Source organism: Typopeltis vanoorti, chromosome 20 (genome assembly GCF_054136105.1).
Source record: "Typopeltis vanoorti isolate ZY-2024b chromosome 20, IOZ_Tvanoo_1.0, whole genome shotgun sequence".
NCBI lineage: Eukaryota > Metazoa > Arthropoda > Arachnida > Uropygi > Thelyphonidae > Typopeltis > Typopeltis vanoorti.
Window position 1 is genome coordinate 20,378,809 of NC_143568.1, and position 20,870 is coordinate 20,399,678.

The window sequence follows — 20,870 nt, forward strand, 5'->3', positions numbered from 1 at the left end:
ACTCCAGGGAGTCCTTAGACTCATCAAGGGAGGATCCAAATCATGTTCATCACAACTATTCGACATTCATACAGTATCTATCATACCTCGCCTTAAACTCATTCACTGTCACAGACTCTGGCAGCTTATTCCCCTCATTCACCACTCTAACTCTAAAAGTAAAGAACCCAGCTCTAACACCCTTACCACACTTTTGCCCAGCTTCCATGGATGTCCCCTAGTCCTCCCACAACCAGCCCTGTTCTCAAAAATATCTTCTGAATTAATTTTATAGAAACCCTTCAGTAATTTGAGTGTCTCAATCATATCTCCCCTCCTCTTCCTATCAACCAATTTTTGCAACCCACAAATTCTCAACTTGTTCTCATAAGGTTCATTCCACAGACCTGCTATCATCTTGGTCACTCGCCTCTGGATCCTCTCAACGTCCTCCCCATCAAGAAGAAACCTAGGTGACCAAATCTGGGCACAGTAGTCGAGATGGGGGGTCTTATCAAGGCTTGATACAGAGGAACAATAACATGCTTGTCTCTGCTTGTCAACGTATTCTTCAGCAACCAAGTGATTTAATGAGCTGATTTGGCCGCTTTTGCAATGTGTCCCCTAAACTTCAACTCCTTATCCACCAACACTCCTAAATCTTGTGCCGCATCAATTTCTTGGAGTACAGTTCCACCAATGTAGTAAACTGCTGCTAATCTTTTCACCCCAAAATGTATAACCTTACATTTTGCCACATTAAATTGACATCCATTCTCCTTAGCCCAGACCTCCAATCTATCCAAATCATCCTTCAAAATTTTGACATGATGTGCATTCACTATTGCCCTACCCAACTTTGCATCATCTGCAAACAAATGAACTATTCCTCTCAGATCCTTTCCTATATCATTAATGAACAAATTAAACAGCAGTGGTCCAAGAACAGATCCTTGTGGCACACCACTAGTCACAGGCAGTCTTGTGGACACTACTCCTGAATAAACCACTCTCTGATATCTCTCTGTCAACCACCCTCCTATCCGTCTCACCAACCCTATATCCATCCCCATATGCTGCATTTTACTGATTAGAATTCCATGTGGTATCCTGTCAAAGGCCTTAGCAAGGTCCAGTAGAATCACTGTAAACCCATTACCCTTATGCAGTTCAGCCGTCACTGTGTTATAATACGTGAGCAAGTTACTGAGGCATGACTGACCCTTCACAAAACCATGCTGTCCCCGATACAGTATCCCATTTTCATCTATCCAATTTTGTATTTTCCTCTTGACTATTTTCTCCAAGACCTTGATAACGATTCCTGTTATGCTGATTGGCCTGTAATTTTCAACAGCAGCCTTGGAACCACCTTTATTCAGCGGATTTATTTTCCCATCTTTCCACTCCCTTGGGACTGACCCAGACCCGAGGCTCAAATTAAACAAAATAGTCAAGGGCACTGACAATTTTTTAGCTGCTTCACATGCGACACAAGCTGGTATACCATCCAATCCCACAGATGTATTGACATTGAGGTTCTGTAATAGATTATTTTTCTCTACTTCATTCATCACAATTCCGGTATAAGCTGTTGGTTCTTCCATTCCTGCAATGTCACCACCTGGATGATATACTCTTGGAAAGTGCTCGCTCAGTAATTCCACTATATCGACTGATTCTGTTACCTCCCTACCCTCAGCATTTTTTAAAATCATTCTGCCATGAACATTTTTCCTTTTACTTGCAACATATTGAAAAAAACTGTTTGGGATTCTCTTTAACCTGCATGGCCAATTTTCTTTCTTATCCACTTTTGCTTTTCTTACCACCTTTGTTACCTTCCTGGCCTGAGCTTTATACTGTTCCTGCACCTGCTGGTCACCTTTCTCCTTAAATTCCCTCCACAATTGTTTCTTTTTTTGCAGCTCAAGCTTAATAGTGTTATTCATCCATTTAACCCCTACTTGATTTATTATTCGGACTCTTGGTATACAGTCGACCATTGCCTCCTGCAAACACTTCTTAACCACCTCCCATGCACTATCAACATCCAGTCCTTGCAGTTTTACATGCCATGGCACTGAGCCAAGCACACTCCTAAGCTTATCATACTTACCAGCCTGGTAATTCCACATGTACCCTGGCTTAATTGTAAATTCCACTCCTTTAGCCACCTCCCAAGTCATGACCTTATGATCACTCTCACCAATTGGTGGCAACAAAATCCAACTAAACCATCACTTTTATAATTAAGTGATAGTTTAGTTGGCATTGTCAACTGCTATACAGTTGATACTGTCAGACTTTGCAAAGGCATTTGACACTATGCCAAATGAAACTGCCACATAAATTGGTGTAAATGGGATTGGATATTAAGCAGCCCAAATATAGAGCCCCTGTATCACACTTGGAAGCTGCAATTTAATTTGTTGAGAGTTTATTTTTCACTTGGTTAGACTATAATAAGTTTAATTTAATCCTTTATCCAAGTGTGAGAAAACAAAGTTTGCACATGAAAGTATCTTCAGGACTGAGCTAAGGTGGTGCAACACCAAGCCAACTCGTGGCAAAGGTGGAGAAAGCTATCATCACTCCTATCTCAGTATCTCTCATATAATGCAAAGCACATCTCCTTGCGGATATGTGTAATGCTATGCATTAAGGAAAGGGCCACTACCCATACCGGTTTCGACCTTTATTGAAGTCTCGTCAGTGGGAGCCAGGCCCAGTATTGGAGACACTGGAGACACCAAGGCAGAAGCAATGAGAGGTCATCCCCACCTATAGGAGTTGCCAAAAGGTGTACAACCTTATTATTAAATTACTCCAGATTCAGAGAAAGATGTTGATGTTATTTTTCACTTGGTTAGACTATAATAAGTTTAGTTTAATCCTTTATCCAAGTGTGAGCAAACAAAGTTTGCACTTTGCATTTTGGGAGATACTGAGATAGGAGTGATGGTAGCCTTCTCCACCTTTGCCACGAGTTGCCTAGGTGTTGCACCACCTTAGCTCAGTACTGAAGATACTTTCAGGCACAAACTTTGTTTGCTCACACTTGGATAAAGGATTAAACTAAACTTATAGTCTAACCAAGTGAAAAATAAACTCTCAACATCTTTCTCTGAATCTGGAGTAATTTAATAATAAGGTTGTACACCTTTTGGCGACTCCTATAGGTGGGGATGGCCTCTCATTGCTTCTCCCTTGGTGTCTTCACTACTGGGCCTGGCTCCCACTGGCGAGACTTCAATAAAGGTCGAAACCGGTATGGGTAGTGGCCCTTGCCTTAATGCATAGCATTACACATATCTGCATGGAGATGTGCTTTGCATTATGGGAGATACTGAGATAGGAGTGATGATAGCTTTCTTCACCTTTGCCACGAGTTGTCTTGGTGTTGCACCACCTTAGCTCACTCCTGAAAATACTTTCAGGTGCAAACTTTGTTTGCTCATGCTTGGATAAAGGAATAAACTAAACTTATTATATGCAATTTAATTTGTATCATCCATGATACAGGAAAGGATGCAAAACTGAAAGGAGTGATCAGTGAAGATGATACAGAGATTCTGCAGATGACTTGGACTGGCAGTATGGGCAAAAGCAGCTACTGGTTTAATGTTACAACAAGTAAGGTCATGTACTTTTGGAAGAAAAGTTGCATTCTATACTGATGGATCTGAACGACAGAAAATTGATAATGCCTGATATTTGGGGGTGATTGTGGACAGGGTTGTAGTTTAAATAGCAACATTTCATCAGATTACTTGGTTCAAGAAAATGGTGAAAAGCAGGGTTAAGGAGGTTATTATTCCTCTTTACTTTAATAAGGTCATATTTTGATTACTGTACCCAGATTTGGTCTCCTGGATTACGTAGGGACAAGGTGGTGAAGATCCAGAAATGAGTGACCAAGATTGTGATAGGTCTGTGGAACACTCTCCATGAGGACATGAAAGTCTGTGAGTTATAATGCTAGTTAACAGAAACAAGTTATTAAAGAATTTTATAGTATTGACAGAGTGGATAGTGAAAATAGAAATGAATAGTAATATGTAATCAGTTAAGGGGATAAAAACCCCTTATTGTTTTTCAGCCAGTAAGCGAAACTAAGATCGAAAACTACGATCTGAACGTTTCATTCTGACGAACTGTCAGCGTATCCAAGCGTAAGTGACCACTTGGTAGTGCCACACCACGGCAACTCATTGCAAAGGTGGAGCAAGATCCCTCACTGTTCTTGATATTTTCTCATAATGTAAAAACACACAGCTCTTAGGAGATGTAGTACTGTTTTACATTATGAGGAGAGGTCACTACCCAGACTGGTTTCAACCTTTTTTGAGGTCTCATCAGTGAGTAGCTAGACCTAGAATATCAGAGTTTAAGTGAAAAGAATAGCAAAAGTATGTAAGTTCTTTTCACTTAAACTCTGATATTCTAGGTCTAGCTACTCACTGATGAGACCTCAAAAAAGGTTGAAACCGGTCTGGGTAGTGACCTCTCCTCATAATGTAAAACAGTACTACATCTCCTAAGAACTGTGTGTTTTTACATTATGAGAAAATATCAAGAACAGTGAGGGAACTTGCTCCACCTTTGCAACGAGTTGCCGTGGTGTGGCACTACCAAGTGGTCACTTACGCTTGGATACGCTGACGGTTCGTCGGCATGAAACATTTAGATCGTAGTTTTCGATCTTAGTTTAGCTTACTGGCTGAAAACAAATAAGGGATTTTTATCCCCTTAACTGATCAACCTCGCCAGAAAAAATAGCCGTTTGGCTTTTCATCTTAGTAATATGTAATGTTAGTAAAAATCTAATAATTGCACAGCTTACTTTGTATTTCCTTTATAGATTTCTGTCTATCTTTCTAGATTAGTCATTTTGGCAACATATTCATGATTATAACAGGAGAACAAGTGATAACTTCAAAAATACTGCTTAAAATTTCTGTGGCTTCTCTGGCTAGCCTTGTATGTGGTTTGGTGCTTATTATAAAGGTGAGTTATTGGTTTTGAATTAAATCAAATATATGCTGCAAACATATATGATAAGTTACTTTCAAATAATATTTACAAATCTTACACTTGAAGCCTTGATGAGAAAATAATTTGATTTTGTGAATGGGAGATTTAATGTATGAAAAACTTAATTTCCACATTACTCAGAGAACTCAGTATTTGAAACAAACTCTCCTCTTGCACTTCTAAGCCTCAAACCTGCCCTACCCCTCTAGTATTAAAACCTTCTTCTCCAGGATGAAATACTCCAATAAAGTGCTCATTGAACAACTCCACTATTTCCTCTACATCAGTCACTATTAACATTTTTATCCCACAATGTCATTCTTCCATTTCTCCTTCTACTGGCCACATAGCTAAAAAAATTCCCTAGGATTTTATTTTGATCTTAGTACCAATCTCACCTCATATTCCAGTTTTGCCTTCCTCACTAAGCTAGTCACTCTCCTGGCCTGAGTCTTATATTCTTCATGCATCTGCTCTTCACCCCTCTCCTTATAACTCTTCCATAATCTCTTTTTCAGTTCCTGTTTGATATTGTTTGTCATCCACTTTACACCAAATTGTGCCTGCTTCTTCACTCATGGAATACAGCTTACTATTGCTGCTAACAAATATTTCTTCACCATTTCCCAAGCACTAATGATATCCTGTCCTTCCAATTCTGCCCTCCATGGAACTGCCCCAAGTTGATATCTAAGACTATTATAATCACCCACCTTATAATTCCACATATGTTCCCTTTTCTTTGATACTCCTGCATGTCTATTCATCTTCCATGTCAAAACCACGTGGTCACTCTCTCCAACTGGGAGAAGAGATGTCATCTCAGTTATTATCAGCTCTTTTGATGCTATGACCAAATCCAAAACTCTTGAATCTCTTCTTCCCTCTATTACATGTTGCCTAAGACATCTGTCCCTGAAGAATTCCAGAAATTCCATTCCTTTATTACTACATGCATTTTCCTCTTCCCAGCATATACTACTGTAGTTAAAATCTCCCATAACAATCATTCTTCTTGCACTTGCCACACTCAACTGCCTAAACATTTCCTGGTCCCCACCCTCTGTACGCCTAGGTCTGTAGCAACACCCCACTAAATATCCTGTCTTGCCCCATCTACCTCACACCATATGCTTTCAAAATCATTAGTGTCACTGCCTTCCAAAGCCTCCACTCTTAGAGGACATAAGTCATCACTTATCATAAGCATTCATATTTAAGAATTTAGGGACACAAAACACACGTGTTGAAATGATTATTTTACTAATTATTAATAAAATAGCACTTGACATTTTGACTCCTGTATCGATGTCATCATCAGAAGGATACGTGTGTAAAGGTAAATTAAATCCATGTTGTTAACTAATCTTTTTCTTAGCCTGACCTCTAGTGATAAAAAAAAAAATTAAATAAATAAATGAAAACTACAATAAACTCTGCTATAGTCCTCATATACTAAGATTCTTCTGGAATTGTACAGTTTATATTGTTATACTAAGATTTTCTTCTGGATTTGTACAGTTCAGGTTTCTAGTGAATGTTCCGAAAAAGAAAAAAAAACACTTCACCAAGTCTTTTTGTATTGAGATTTTTTTTTGTGGTTGCAATGAAGGTTGCAGATGGGTCCTTCACATTCTTGGAATGGTTAGACCATCATTTTTATTAAGATTTGGATTTTGTATGAGCATTTCACATGCCTCTATGAATTTCCTCTCAAACCAGGTTTTGGCACGGTGTAGGGACTTAGTACCTTTCCAATCAATTCTGTGGTATGTTTGGATTGTGTGATCAGAAAGCCCAGTTTTTTCAAAATGGAGATATTTAATATGTCGTTTGTGTTCATCCTTCCTGAGTGGGATGGTTCGTCCTGTTTCCCTTATGTATGGTATGTTACATGTGCATTGTATTTTGTAAACCCCTGGGTGGGCTAGGTGTGGCAGAGGATCCTTGGAAGAACTGATTAGGTGTCTTAATTTTGTCGGGAGGTTTAAAGCTGGTTTTGATGTTGTATTTGTGTAGTATTCTGTCTATTTTTTTTTGGAAAGGCCTCTAACACAGCGCTTCCCAAACTGTGGGCTGTGGCCCACTTGGGGGGCCATAAGTTTTGTTGAGGAGGGCCCTTGAAATAATGAAAACAAATTTAAAATGTTTTATGACACAGTTGATTTTTTTTTTAATCTTAAAAGAAACTTATTTAATTTTTATTATTTCTTTTTTGTTCTTTTTTATATTTTAATATGGAAAAAAATCAAACATTGGTATTAGTTAATAAATTTTGCTTCTTGCATATTTCGGCACTTAATGAATATTAGTAAATGTATGCTTATTCATAAAACTTTAATTTCAAAGGTATTGATAAGCAACACAAAAAGATTACAAACCAAAATCTTGAATAAAAATGATATTGAATATAAATACAATAAATATTATAATAATATATGTCTGTATTACGATTTTTTTTTTTCGATGGGGAGCTGTGAAATATTTAAATTTTTCCAAAGGGGGCCTTGGCATCCATAAGTTTGGGAAGCACTGCTCTAACATATGGTATGGCAATAGCATTCTTGAAATCTTTTTTGTTTTTAGTGGTATCTCTGTGGAGGATCTTGTGGGTTTTTTTTTACTGTATCCATTTTTTATAAAGGTATGGTTGATGGTCTCGTATTCCTGGTTAAGAGCTTGTTCATTTGAACAGATAGTTTGAGCTCTGTGTTTAAGGGTGCTTATGACCCCTAGTTTTTGTGTTGGGTGGTGAGAAAAAGTTTTGTGTATGTACTGGCCTGTGTGTGTAGTTTGCAGTAGACTGAGAAGGAGAGACAGCCTGAGGGAAGACGTGTGACGAGTGTGTCTAGGAATGGAAGAGAGTTGTTTTTTTCTATTTCAATGGTGAATTGGATGCGTTTGTGTTGTTTGTTCAGGTGGCTAAGGAATGTATTTAGTGCTTCACAGCCGTTGGGCCAAATGGCGAAAATATCATCTGAGCCAAATTTTGGGCTTTAGGCATCCGATTCTAGAGCTCATTGCTCAAAGTCTTCCATATAAAAGTTAGCTATTGGGGAGGAGTGGTGAGCCCATGGCTGTACCCTCTTTTTGAAGATAAAAATTGTTTTGCCACACGAAATACCCAGAGCGGAGTATGGAAGACTTTGAGCAAAGCTCTAGAGTTGGCGTACCTAAAGCCCAAAATTTGGCTCAGATACGTCTACAATATTTTTGCCATTTGGCCCCACGGTGACAAAGCACTAAATACATTCCTTAGCCACCTGAACAAACAACAACACAAATGCATCCAATTCACCATTGAAATAGAAAAAAGCAACTCTCTTCGATTCCTAGACACAGTTGTCACACGTCTTCCCTCAGGCTGTCTCTCCTTCTCAGTCTACCGCAAACCCTACACACACACACAGAGGCCAGTACATACACAAAACTTCTTATCACCACCCAACACAAAACTAGGGGTCATAAGCACCCTTAAACACAGAGCTCAAACTATCTGTTCAAATGAACAAGCTCTTAACCAGGAATACGAGATCATCAACCATACTTTATAAAAAAAAAAAAAAAATGGATACAGTAAAAAAAACAATCCACAATATCCACCACAGAGATACCACTAAAAACAAAAAAAGATTTCAAGAATGCTATTGCCATACCATATGTTAGAGGCATTTCCAAAAAAAATAGACAGAACACTACACAAATACATAAAAACCACCTTTAAATCCTCGACAAAATTAAGACACCTACTCAGTTCTTCCAAGGATCCTCTGCCACACCTAGCCCACCGAGGGGTTTACAAAATAAAATGTACATGTAATATACCATACATAGAGGAACAGGGTGAACTATCCCAATTAGAAAGGCTGAACACAAATGCCATATTAAATACCTCCATTTTTGGAAAAACTGGCCTTTTTGACCACGCACTTCAAACATACCACAGAATTGATTGGAAAGGTACCAAGTCCCTACACTGCACCATAACCTGGTTCGAGAGGAAATTCAAAGAGGCATGTGAAATGCTCAAACATAATCCAAATCTGAATAAAAATGATGGTCTAACCATTCCAAGAATGTTGAGGACCCATCTGCAACCTTCATAGCAACCACAAAGAAAAATCTCAATACAAGAAGACTTGGTGAAGTGTTTTTTTTTTTCCAAAACATTCATTAGTAACCTGAACTGTACACTTCCAGAAGAAAATCTTAGTATAACAATATGAACTGTACAATTCCAGAAGAATCTTAGTACATGTGGACTTTAGCAGAGTTTATTGTAGTTTTCATTTATTTATTTATTTATTTTAATTTTTTTTTATATATATATTATTTATTTTTTATTTTTATCACTAGAGGGGCTAAGAAAAAGATTAGTTAACAACATAGATTTAATTTACCTTTATAGAATGCAACAGCATGTAGCTTGGTTCCTATACACATGTATCCTTCTGATGATGTCCTCGATACAGGGGTCGAAACGTCAAGTGTTATTTTATTAATAATTAGTAAAATAATCAGTTCAACACGTATGTTTTGTGTCCCTAAATTTTTAAATACAAATGCTGATCACCGTGTAACCCTGAAAGAAAGACTTATCATAAGTAGTACTCCACCCCCATGTTTTTCCCCTCCTATCCTGCTGAAAAATGCTGTACTCTGCTACTTCTATGCCTGTTACTATATCATCTTCCATCAACAACCTCTCAGAGATCCTAATAATCTTTGGCCAGGCTGATGCTATCAGTGCCACCAATTCATCTCCTTCATTCCGAATACTCCTGGCATTAGTGTAAAGCATAAAAATGTCACTGCTTCTATACCTATCATTATCTCCTTCAGACTTCACTGGACTCAGTGTTACCTGATGTTGTTCCCCCCCCCCCCCCCCCCAAAAAAGCATCCATTCCCACAAAAGAGGCCACTCCTGCTGCCATCCACTTTGAGAATTCTAGTTTCCCTGCATTGGCACGCTGACTCGTTCAGAAAACGGCAGTCTCTCCAGATAATTATGTTTATAATTATTATAATTATCCTTAATTATTTGGTCATGATGGGAAATCATTTTACCAGCCAGTTAACCAAAGGCATGGTTAAATGAGTGTATGTCTTCCAAACATACACTCATTAGTGCAGTTGCGGCCAGTGAAAATTTTAAGTAGGAGTGCTGCATATACAAAAAAAAACTTTTTTTTCCTAATCAGTAATGAATTTATTAATAAATAAATTTACATATTAAAAACCGCTTTATTAAAAATACTTCATCCTCACCACGAACAAACACCAATAATAAAAGTTTCGTATCAATAGCAATGACAAGTGCAAACGAATGTCGGCATTAGATCGCAGTGCATTTGTTTCGTATAACGATAATGCAAAAATATAATTCTTTTTATGTTTTCAACAGTGACACTCGTCATAATTCAGCCTTGTAATAAAATAAGATTTACAAAAAAAATAGTTCACGACGAACACGCACCAATAATAAACGTTTCATATCTCACAGAAATAATGAGTGCAGTGTAGGCATAAGATACACTGCCCAAGCGGCAGTGTATCTAATGATGTAACGTGCAGTGACAGCAAACAAAGATCGCAGTGCATTTGTTTCGTGTAACGATAATTGAAAAAATATTTTTCTTTTCGTATTTTCAACAGTGACACTCATCATAATTCAGCCTTGTATCTATAATAAATAAATAATTGTTATTTTAACAAAATAAAATAAGATTTACAAAAAATAGTTCACCATGCACACGCACCAATAATAAACATTTCGTATCTCACAGAAATAAGAAATAATGTAAAAATACATTGCCGCATAAGCAGTTACAGTTGGGAATGACGTAACATGCAATGACAAGGGCAAACGAATATTGGCGTTAGATTGCAATGCATTTTGTTTCGCAATCTAAAGCGTCAATCGAACAATTTCAATTATTAACTATTGAATCAATGCCAAAACATAAGCTGTAACCTTTAACATGTTGTACTGCATTTATATAATGTTGTAAGCATTGTTATTATTTATAAACACAATCAAAATTTAATTTTTTCATTTTTTTCCTTGGGGGTGCTTCAGTGCTGTTCCAGTTGAACAGACATATTCAAGGACAAAAATAACTAAGGTGTTATTTCCAAGCATTTGTGGAATCAATAAATCAAGAGTTGAATGTCCTTCCTTTCTACACATCATACTCCCTATCACACCTCAGCTTGTTTAGTATCATATACTGTATGTTGATTTTTTTTAAACAAAATCAGCATAATTCAGCATGGGATAGATGTCTTTGCCTTTGCTGTAAAAGTTCAAAGGGAAAAATTGGATAGCACCCATTTAATCCATTAAATGTCTGACACATGTTTTGAGTATTTAATGGAATGAAAAAAAAGCACAAGTAAATAAGTTTAATGCTCCCAATTTTAATCCGCCATATAGACGTCTTCAGGGAGTAGAATATAAATTGTCACACACATCACGGAGTAGAGTATCTCAGTGTACTAAAGTCTGTAGTACTAGCTGAGAACTGTGAGAACTAGCCTCCATGGACACTAGTAGGAAGATTAGGTTGTAATTTGGGATACTTTAGAATTACTGTTTCATATATATTTCTGCAATCTTCAACACTCAGTACATATATAAATTAGTTTGGTTTCTAAGAGCAGCTGCAGATTATAGAAAAATCCTCTTGTATGAACTTGCTGGGATGAATCATGTTTTTTGTCTGTGTGGTGTCCAAGACATGACCGCCCATAGTTAGGATTAGAGATGTATTTTTTTATGTTCTTTCCAGTAGATGTTAGCTGATCTTCCAGTCTGTCCATTGTAGGCCAACTTGAAGAAAGAAAGAATCCTATATACACTAAGAACTGAGAGAGGATAGAGTAGGTTCTTAAGGAAATGAATAATGGCAGCCAATTCCAAGTAAGGCTTGATGTCAGTACAGAGATTGAATTTTTTTTTTTTTTCTCAAATTGCTGGCTATTTTTTATGATGTACCTCCAGACACAGAGAATAATGATTGCATTAATATAATTTGTATCTTGAGAAGATTGATGAATTGGAGGACTAAATATTTGGTTAATTCTATTGGAACTACAGCCATTAGAGACATGTGATGTATATGATTAAGTTCGGTAGTAAGAGCTGCCCTACTGAAACTGATTGATGGCTCGATTACTAAGAATTTTAATAATGCCATTCTACTGGAAAGACAGAGAGAGATAGTGAGAAAGTTTGTGAATATACCTGGCAGCATGAGTAGGTTTCTTTTAAGGTATGCAAATAAAGGTTATCATTTGGAAGATGTGTTATAATAATGACTTTTTTTCATTAGTAAAATAGATTTGATGTTGATTGTTCAGGTGATAAGGAATGTATATATCAGGCCATGAGGTCAAATTGAGAATACATCATAAGCATATCTTATCAAGAAAGAAATTTTAAGTGGAGATGCATCAAGGGGTTGCTTTTCAAAACTTTCCTTTGTAAAAAATGGGCAACAGAGTTGAGAACAGAAACCTATTAGCGTACCCTTGCTTGTATATTTTGTGCATTCATTAGACAAAATCTGCATGGATTCTGTCATATCAGGTTGTCATTCAAGGGATATTGATGGGGAGAGAGAGAGAGGTCATGTCAAAGAATCATTTAACAAACTTTTTAATGAAAGATTTAATGCAATGATAAAATAAGAGATTTTGATTATTGTTTGAACAAACTATAAAAGGGATGATCAGCAACATCTTTATGAACATTGGGAGGAACATTGGGTTTGCAGATTTGCAATTTTAGGTAATCTGTATATTCGTGGAAGATGAGAACTCAGGTGTTTAGTTTTGGGGTCATTTCAGGAGGCTAAGAAGTTTTTTCTTGAGGAATCTTTTATTATTATTATTATTCCTGATACCTCCAAGGAGTCCGAAGACTCATCGCGGGAGGACATCTACAACTGTCTCTACACCTAACCGCTACTACGAATCATCTCCATCAACGCCATCTACCGCCCACCTCCAACACCACCACAACTAGTAATTTTTGTCTGTAAATTGCGTGTGTTCTGAAGGGCCGATTTGTATGTATGCGGGATGAAAAACCCGAGTTTCCGGGAGAAAACCCTGCTACCTCCGTATGAGATCGGCTAACTCACCTTCGAATTGAAATCGACCAGATAAAGATTCCTCCCGTCGCGACAAGAATCGAACTTGGCCTATTCCAATCGAAGGGCGCAATGTACCGTCGTTCTTCCAATTGCGATCCATTTTATGGTTATATTCAGTGGTGTTGAATATTTCAGTCTTATTACCCATGTCTACTCTAGTGATGAATATTTTTTCCCACCTGGTGGACTCAGAAAGTATTATTATACAGACTATCTCCTGGAGTCGAGACTCATCGAAGGAGACACACTAACCATTATTCACACAATACATATCATATGTCTCCTTAAACTCGTTTATCATTAAAGCACTTACAGCTACCTCTAGCAACCCATTTCATTCATTCACTGCTTTCCAAGAAAAAAAAAATCTAATCTGCACATCCTTTACTAACCATACTCTTGCTCATTTTCCTTGGACAATCCCTTGTTCTCTCCCTAAGTGTCATTTATTGAAAAAATTTCTGCCTATTTTTCTCCCCCTCCTTTTTGCATATCGACTAATCTTTACAAATCGCACACCTTCAATTTATCCTCACAGGGAGCATTCCACAGACCTGTTATTAGCTTGTTCACTCATCTCTGAATCCTTTCACCATCTCCTGATCTCTACAAAAACCAGGTGACTAAATCTGTTCACAGGCAAAATGTGGCCAAATCATAGCCTTATAAAGAGGGATAACAACATCCCAAGTAATCCTTTGAGTTATTTTGCCAACTTCTGCTATGTCTTTTGAACTTTAAATCTCTGTCCACTATTACCTTCAGATCTCTGCCCTTGTCAATTTCCCATAATCCACTACCATCAGTATGCTTTAAGGTATTGCAATCTTTTCATCCTGAATTGTATTAGCTTATATTTTACAACATTAAATCGACAACCATTGTCCTATGCCCATGCTGTCAATTTATTTAAATCATCCTAAAGGATATCTATGTCACCTTTATCAACTACTGTCCTCCCCAGTTTTGCATTGTCAGGAAACAATTGAATATTCTCCTCCTCCTCCCCAAATCATTGCATGATCAAAAAAGTAGTTATAATGTTGAGTCCCCACTAGTCACCCCTCATTTGCCTTGATTTCACTACACGATACCCCATCCTCTGTCTGTCTATCAGCCGCCTCTCTATCAATGCCACCATCCTCATATCCATTCTCATTTGCTCCATCTTATGTTATACTTTTCCATTCTGTCAAATGCCTTTGCATAGTCCAGCAGTATCATAGTGTAACAATTTCCTTTATCCTGTTCCACTGTCACTTTATTATAAAATATGAATAAATTACTAAAGCAGGACCTACCTTTTACAAATCCATGCTCTCCACCCGAATTACTCAGGATTTAATCTTAATGGTGGGGGGGGGGGCGAGTCGAGTAGACAATTTGAGAATACACACTATGCAGCATCTGCAATGATCGCTAATTCATAAGTAGTATAGAAAGAAGACACTACACAACATAAATAAAAAAATGAATTTTAATTAGGAAACGATTTTTTGAAACTTTTCTGGTGCCCCAAATTGCTATTCACCCATTCCTGAATTTTGCCTTTAACTAACTTTTCCAATTCTTTAACTGCCATGCTTAAGATAACAATTGTTCTGTAATATACTACTTCTCTCTTGGAGCATCTTGATGTAATAGAACTATCTTATCCCCTTTCCACTCCCTTGAAACCTTGCTAGAGCTGAGACTTAGATTGAACAATTTCATCAGTGGCACTACAATTTTTCTTGCACATTTTCTTTTCATAGCACATGGGCTGATATTATTACCCCAAGACCTCATGGAGTCAAAGACTCATCTGGGAGGTCCTTTTATCACACACACACATCTGATCATACCGTGTCTTAAACACACTCAAACTCCTTGCAGACACCACACTCTCAGGCAAGGCATTCCAATCATTCACAACTCTGTACGAAAAAAAAAAACCTGACTCTTGCTCCCCTACTCATGCCCTCTTTATACAGTTTCCAGGGATGACCTCTGGTTCTCCCCTGATCTCAAACTATTCTCTGTAGAACTTCTCCACCATTGATCCTATAACAACCCCTTACCAACTTGTAGGTCTCTATCATATCTCCCCTCTTCCTCCTGTCCACCAGACTCTGCAAATTACATCTTCTCAATCTTTCCTCATACTCGACATTCAAGAGGTCAGATATTACCTTAATCAGTCGCCTTTGGACCCTTTCCAACATCTCTTCACTTTCTAAAACCCAGGTGACCAAATCTGGGCACAATAGTCCACGTGTGGCCTAATCAAAGCCTTATACAACGGAACAAGAATCTCCCTACTTCTACACGTCAGTGTCCTTCGCATCATTCCCAGAAGCCTTTTTGTTGTCTTCACAATTTTGGCGATATGTCCCCTAAATTTTCGATTCTTATCCATTATCACCCCCAGATCTCTCATTTCCTCTACCTCCAACAATATATTTTCACCAAGCATAAATTCTGCATCCCATCTTTGTTTTCCAAATTTTAAAACCTTATATTTTGCAACATTGAACTTGCATCTCCATTTCCATGCCCAATCACTCAATTTATTCAAGTCTTCTTGCAAGGCCACACATCTTCACTACTCTTTATGGTTCGTCCCATCATCTGCAAACAACTGAATATCTCCATCCAAATCTTCGCCAATATCATTAATATACAAGTTAAACAGTAATGGCTATCTTATAGCCTAAAATAGACCCCTGAGACACTCTTCTAGTGACTTTCCTTTTCCTGGATATTGCACCCCCCATACACAACTTGTTGATACCTATCAGATAGCCAGTCTCCAATCCAATGCACTAATCTAATATGCAACCCCATCTGCTCTAGTTTGACTGTGAACTTATCATGAGGTACTCTATCAAAAGCCTTTGCAAAATCTAAGTATATAACTGTGTATCCTTCTCCTCTGTCCAAGGAAGCAGTCACTTTATTGTAATAAGTAAGTAGATTACTAGAACATGACCTCCCTTTAGCAAATCCATGCTGTCCATCAAAGATAATACCATTGTTGTCAACCCAACTCTGGATCCTAGTTCTCACAAGCTTCTCCAACAACTTAACCACAACACCTGACACACAGATAGGCCTATACTTTGATGCTTCAGTTCGATCACCTCCTTTATGAAGTGGCACAATCTTGCCCTCCTTCCACTCCTTAAGAACTTGACCAAGTGCAAGACTCGTATTACAATAATATGTCAAGGCAGGTGTCAACTCCTTGACACATTCCTTCAGAATATGCGGCGATATATTATAGAGTCCCACAGCCTTATTTACATCTAGTTTACTCAACTCCCCTAACACCTTTTGCTCACTTAGTCAGTCTCTCCTCCCCATCATCAACTGCTCTCAGTCTCTCCATGAAGTCACATTCACAAGATTGAAATATCTTTATGAAATGCTCATTAATTATCTCCACCACACATTCTACAACAGCTGTCTTTATACCATTTTCTCCAATCAGTGTCATCCTTCCATAATCATTCTTTTGCTGGCTACATATTGAAAGAACTCCCTAGGATTCTTTTTGGCTTCATTAGCTAACTGCTGTTCATACCTCTTTTTAGCTACTCACACCAACCAAGTCAACCTCCTCCAGTCTCACTGTTGTTTTCAAAGTTAACAGCAGTCATAGAAAAAAAGGAAGCATATTAAAATTCTTTAGCAGTAAGTCAGCATGTGATCTTTTCATAACTATTTTCACTATTTTCTTACTATTATATACAATTAAGATACTAAAAACATAAGCTACAAGGCTTAAATTTAGCAAATAAGATACTGAAATGGAGAAAATTATGGATTTATCCATATTTTATAGCCAAATATAGAAAGAATCATACAAGTTTCAAAATTAAAAAATTACTAGTCAGCTTGTGAGAATCTAATCTTCAGCATCAAAGCTGACTTGGTTCAAACTATTTAGTTTGAATGATATTGAACAGAAGTTGTTTTTTTACCTTCTTAGGTTTATACCTGGTCATTGATAATAATCAGCATATTGAAGTGGCTGTCAGGCCTGTGAAACCTAATTGAAGCACTAATAAAAGACAAACATACAGGCTGCTAGGCAGAGTAGAGCAAACCAAGCAACTCCATTGCAAGAGATAATTCTTATAAGATGTCAGGTACACTTAAAAACTTATGTTTTTGTATATTTGACTATAAAATACAAATGGATACAAATCCATTTCAATAAAACTAGGATATATTTTTATCAGTTTGTTATTCATTGTTCATATATATCAGATTCATTGTTAAAAGTTATAAATATTTAAAAATATAATTTCAGGGAGGAAATTCTGTTTTTCTCTTACTGGATAGCTATGGTGTTGGAAAAAACATAACTTTGATAGTTCTGTTTGAAACCCTTGGAGTTATATGGTGTTATGGTAGATATATTTTTCTGTTAAATTTGAACATAACACTCTTAAAATAGTTTTTTTTGCTTTAAGAATATATTTTCTTCTTAAAATATATATTTCTTGCTGGCATTATAATATTAGTGAACAATATTATCATATATCTTGTAATCCTCATTGTAATTCCTTATTACTCTGATATCTCTCTGAGGTCCAAAGACTTGTTTCAGGATTCCCACACTGTTCTCAGAATACCTGTCATACTGTTTGAAATCATTCATTGATAGAGCTCTCATGACTTTGGTAATCAATTCCATTCATTCACCACTCTCCAGTGGGAAAAAATCATCTAAGCTATATTATCTTGCTACAAATACTCGTATACAATTTCCAGGCAAGATTCTCTCCCTTCTATGTATGAAAAAATTTATATTCATCAATATAATCAATACACTTCAATAATATAATTGATATATACATAATTATATATATACACATATAATATATACATGCATATATACATCAATAAATGGATGTTGAGAAAGATTGTGCAAATGTCAAGAAAGCATGTGAAACTGAAGGAAAGAGTGCAATTGACAATAAAGTGTGTGATAGTGATGTTGCAAAACAGTAAAATTAACATTAAGATCGTGAATGGGGTTGATAGCAAATAAGCATGTGTGACTGATAAGACAGCAAGAATGAATGAGAGCAAAAAAAATGATACAGAATTTGAAAGCTGGGTTGCTGATAAATGAGGAAAAAGATGAAGCAGATGCAGAGCGAAATGAAGAGAATTGTAGATATGTATGGAAGAGCAAACAAGACAGAAGGGAAAGATCTTGGTATGAAAGAGGTAATGAAATACTTGAGAGTGGCATTGTATGGGAATTAGATTATTATGGAAATGTGTGAAGAGAAAGGAGTACAGTTTATTAATGGGTGAAATCAGTTTAAAGGATGAATTGAACTGCATAAAAGTGATGGACAGCATTTGAATGTTTTGATATGAGTGAGTCGGAGAGACTGCTCCTGGAAGGGAGCATAAAAAATGCAGAGAATGAATCTGAGCAGGTAAGAAACAATTTGAAAGAGCAAAAGAATATCAACACCACTTCAATCTCTCCATAATGGAGAGATCGAAGTGGTGCATATGAATGGGCAGCATGAATGTACAGAATGAGAGAACAAGTGTGCAAGACAATGAAATGGGAAGACTCAGGGTGGACAGGGGAACACATTATGAGAAAGGTAGATGCTCAAAGAGGAAATGTGTGTGTGTGTGTGTGTGTGTGTGTGTGTGTGTGTGTGTGTGTGTGTGTGTGTGTCTAGACAAGAAAGGAATGAGATGGCATGAAATGTAGGGGGAAATAGTTGAATTTCAATAAGGTTCTGGGATAGGTAAAGAGAAAAAGAAATAACTCACCGAAGGCATGGAGACATCACATCCAATAAGTACTATCAGTGAAACTTGTTATAGATCCAGAAATGAACTGATATGCTTGTATATGAATGATAGAAGTATCAAAAACAAAGGGAAATGGTTGCATCAATTGAGTTTGTGCACCCAGAAATTATTGGAATAAGTAAGACATGATTGAATGAGGATGACATCCTGAAGGAAATAGAGGTGGAAGGTATAATGTTTTTTTTTTTTAGTATGTGTGTGCAGACAGAAAGGGTAAAAAGGAAGGTAAAATGATATTGATCATAGAAAGGGAGTTATGTCCATACATGGTAGAGATGCAAGGGGGAAAATAGTGGAAGTGGTTTTTAGGCAGTATGGTGTGAGATAGAAGTGAATAGAATGAAATACTTAGATGTTGCTATAGACCTGGTTATGTTGGAGGACAGTGATTTTGAAATGTATAAAATTTGAATTTTTGAAATTAGGCAATATAGATTTGGATGAAAAGATAGCACCAGAAGTAAAGAAAATTAACTTCTCAAGTTTTTAAGAGACAACTACCTCAGGCAGAATGTAATGAAGGACATAGGATTTGAGGATCTTGGATTTGATCACCTCATCAGAGGATGTTATTATAAATCAGGTATCAAATATCCCTCCAGTTAGTTGAGAGTGATCATGTAGTGATTACCTGGCTTGTTTCCAGCAATGTGAGGACTTTTGTCAGGAGAGTATATATGTAGAACTACAAGGCTGGTACTGTTTAAGAACAATATAGTAAAAGCAAGTATAAATGCATTTCAAGGATCAGAATGTTAAATAAGTTAGGTGTGAAAGGGATGAATGAAGAGGTTAAGCATGCAGTATAGAGAAAGAAGGCATTATGGAGACAACAAAAGATGAGTGGTAATAATCAGTTCCATGAGGAGTATAGGAAAGGAGGGTGACATGGTTAGTAAGTATAGCAAAAGTGCAGTATGAGCAGCAGCAGTTAGCTAATGAAGCCAAAAAAAACTGGAGGTCTTTTGATATGTAACTAGTAGAAAAAAAATGCCTATGGAAGGACAGTGAGTGGAGAAAATGGTATAAGGATAACTGTTGGAGAGTAGTTATCCTTATAATATAGTTGAGATATTAAATGAGCATTTTATAAAGGTCTTTCATCCTTGTGAATGTGATATGGAGACTGAGTGAGAGTGATAAATATATGCAAATTCGAGTAAACTAAATGTTAATAAGGCTTTGGGACTTGATGATATGTTACATGTATTTTGAGAGAATGTGCCTGGGAGTTGACATCTGCCTTGACATATTTGTTTAATATGAGTTTCAAAGGAGTAGAAGGAAGTAAAGATTGGACCGCTTCATAAAGGAGGTGAACAGAACTTGGGAATCAAATTATAGGCCAGTCTGTATGTCAGTTGTTGTGGTTAAATGTTGGAGAGGTTAGTTAAACTGAAGTTCCAGAATTTATTTGACAACAGTGGTATTATCTTTGATGGACCGCATTGATTTGGTAATGGGAGATCATGTTTTAGTAATCGACTTACTTATTACAATAAGATGACAGCTGCATTGGATGAGACAGATGGATGCACAGCAGTATACTTACATTTTCCAAAGGCTTTTGATAGATTATCACATAAGTTGATAGTCAAACTAGAGTGTATGGAGTTGTGTATTTGACAAGTACATTAGATTGGAGATTGGCTATCTGTTAGGTATCAGGAAGTTGTATTTTGGAGCAATATCCCAGAAGAGGAAAGTCACTAGTAGTGTGCCCCAGCAATCTGTTCAAGGCCATTGCTGTTTAACCTGTGTGTTAATGATATTGGAGAAGATTTGAATGGCAATATTCAGTTGTTTGTAAATGATGCCAAGTTGGGAAGAACTATAAAGAGCAACGTAGGTTTGGCA

General features: G+C 37.0%; 1 protein-coding gene across 1 annotated transcript in view; it reads left to right on the top strand.

Moving 5' to 3' along the window:
• LOC150095269 (sodium-dependent nutrient amino acid transporter 1-like) overlaps window positions 1-20,870 on the top strand; it is a 247,670-nt gene that overhangs the window by 199,801 nt on the left and 26,999 nt on the right. The window contains exons 12-13 of the mRNA XM_090410475.1: window positions 4,864-4,989; window positions 17,476-17,575. Coding sequence (XP_090266601.1) covers window positions 4,864-4,989; window positions 17,476-17,575 — 226 coding nt within the window. The remainder of the gene's footprint in view (window positions 1-4,863; window positions 4,990-17,475; window positions 17,576-20,870) is intronic.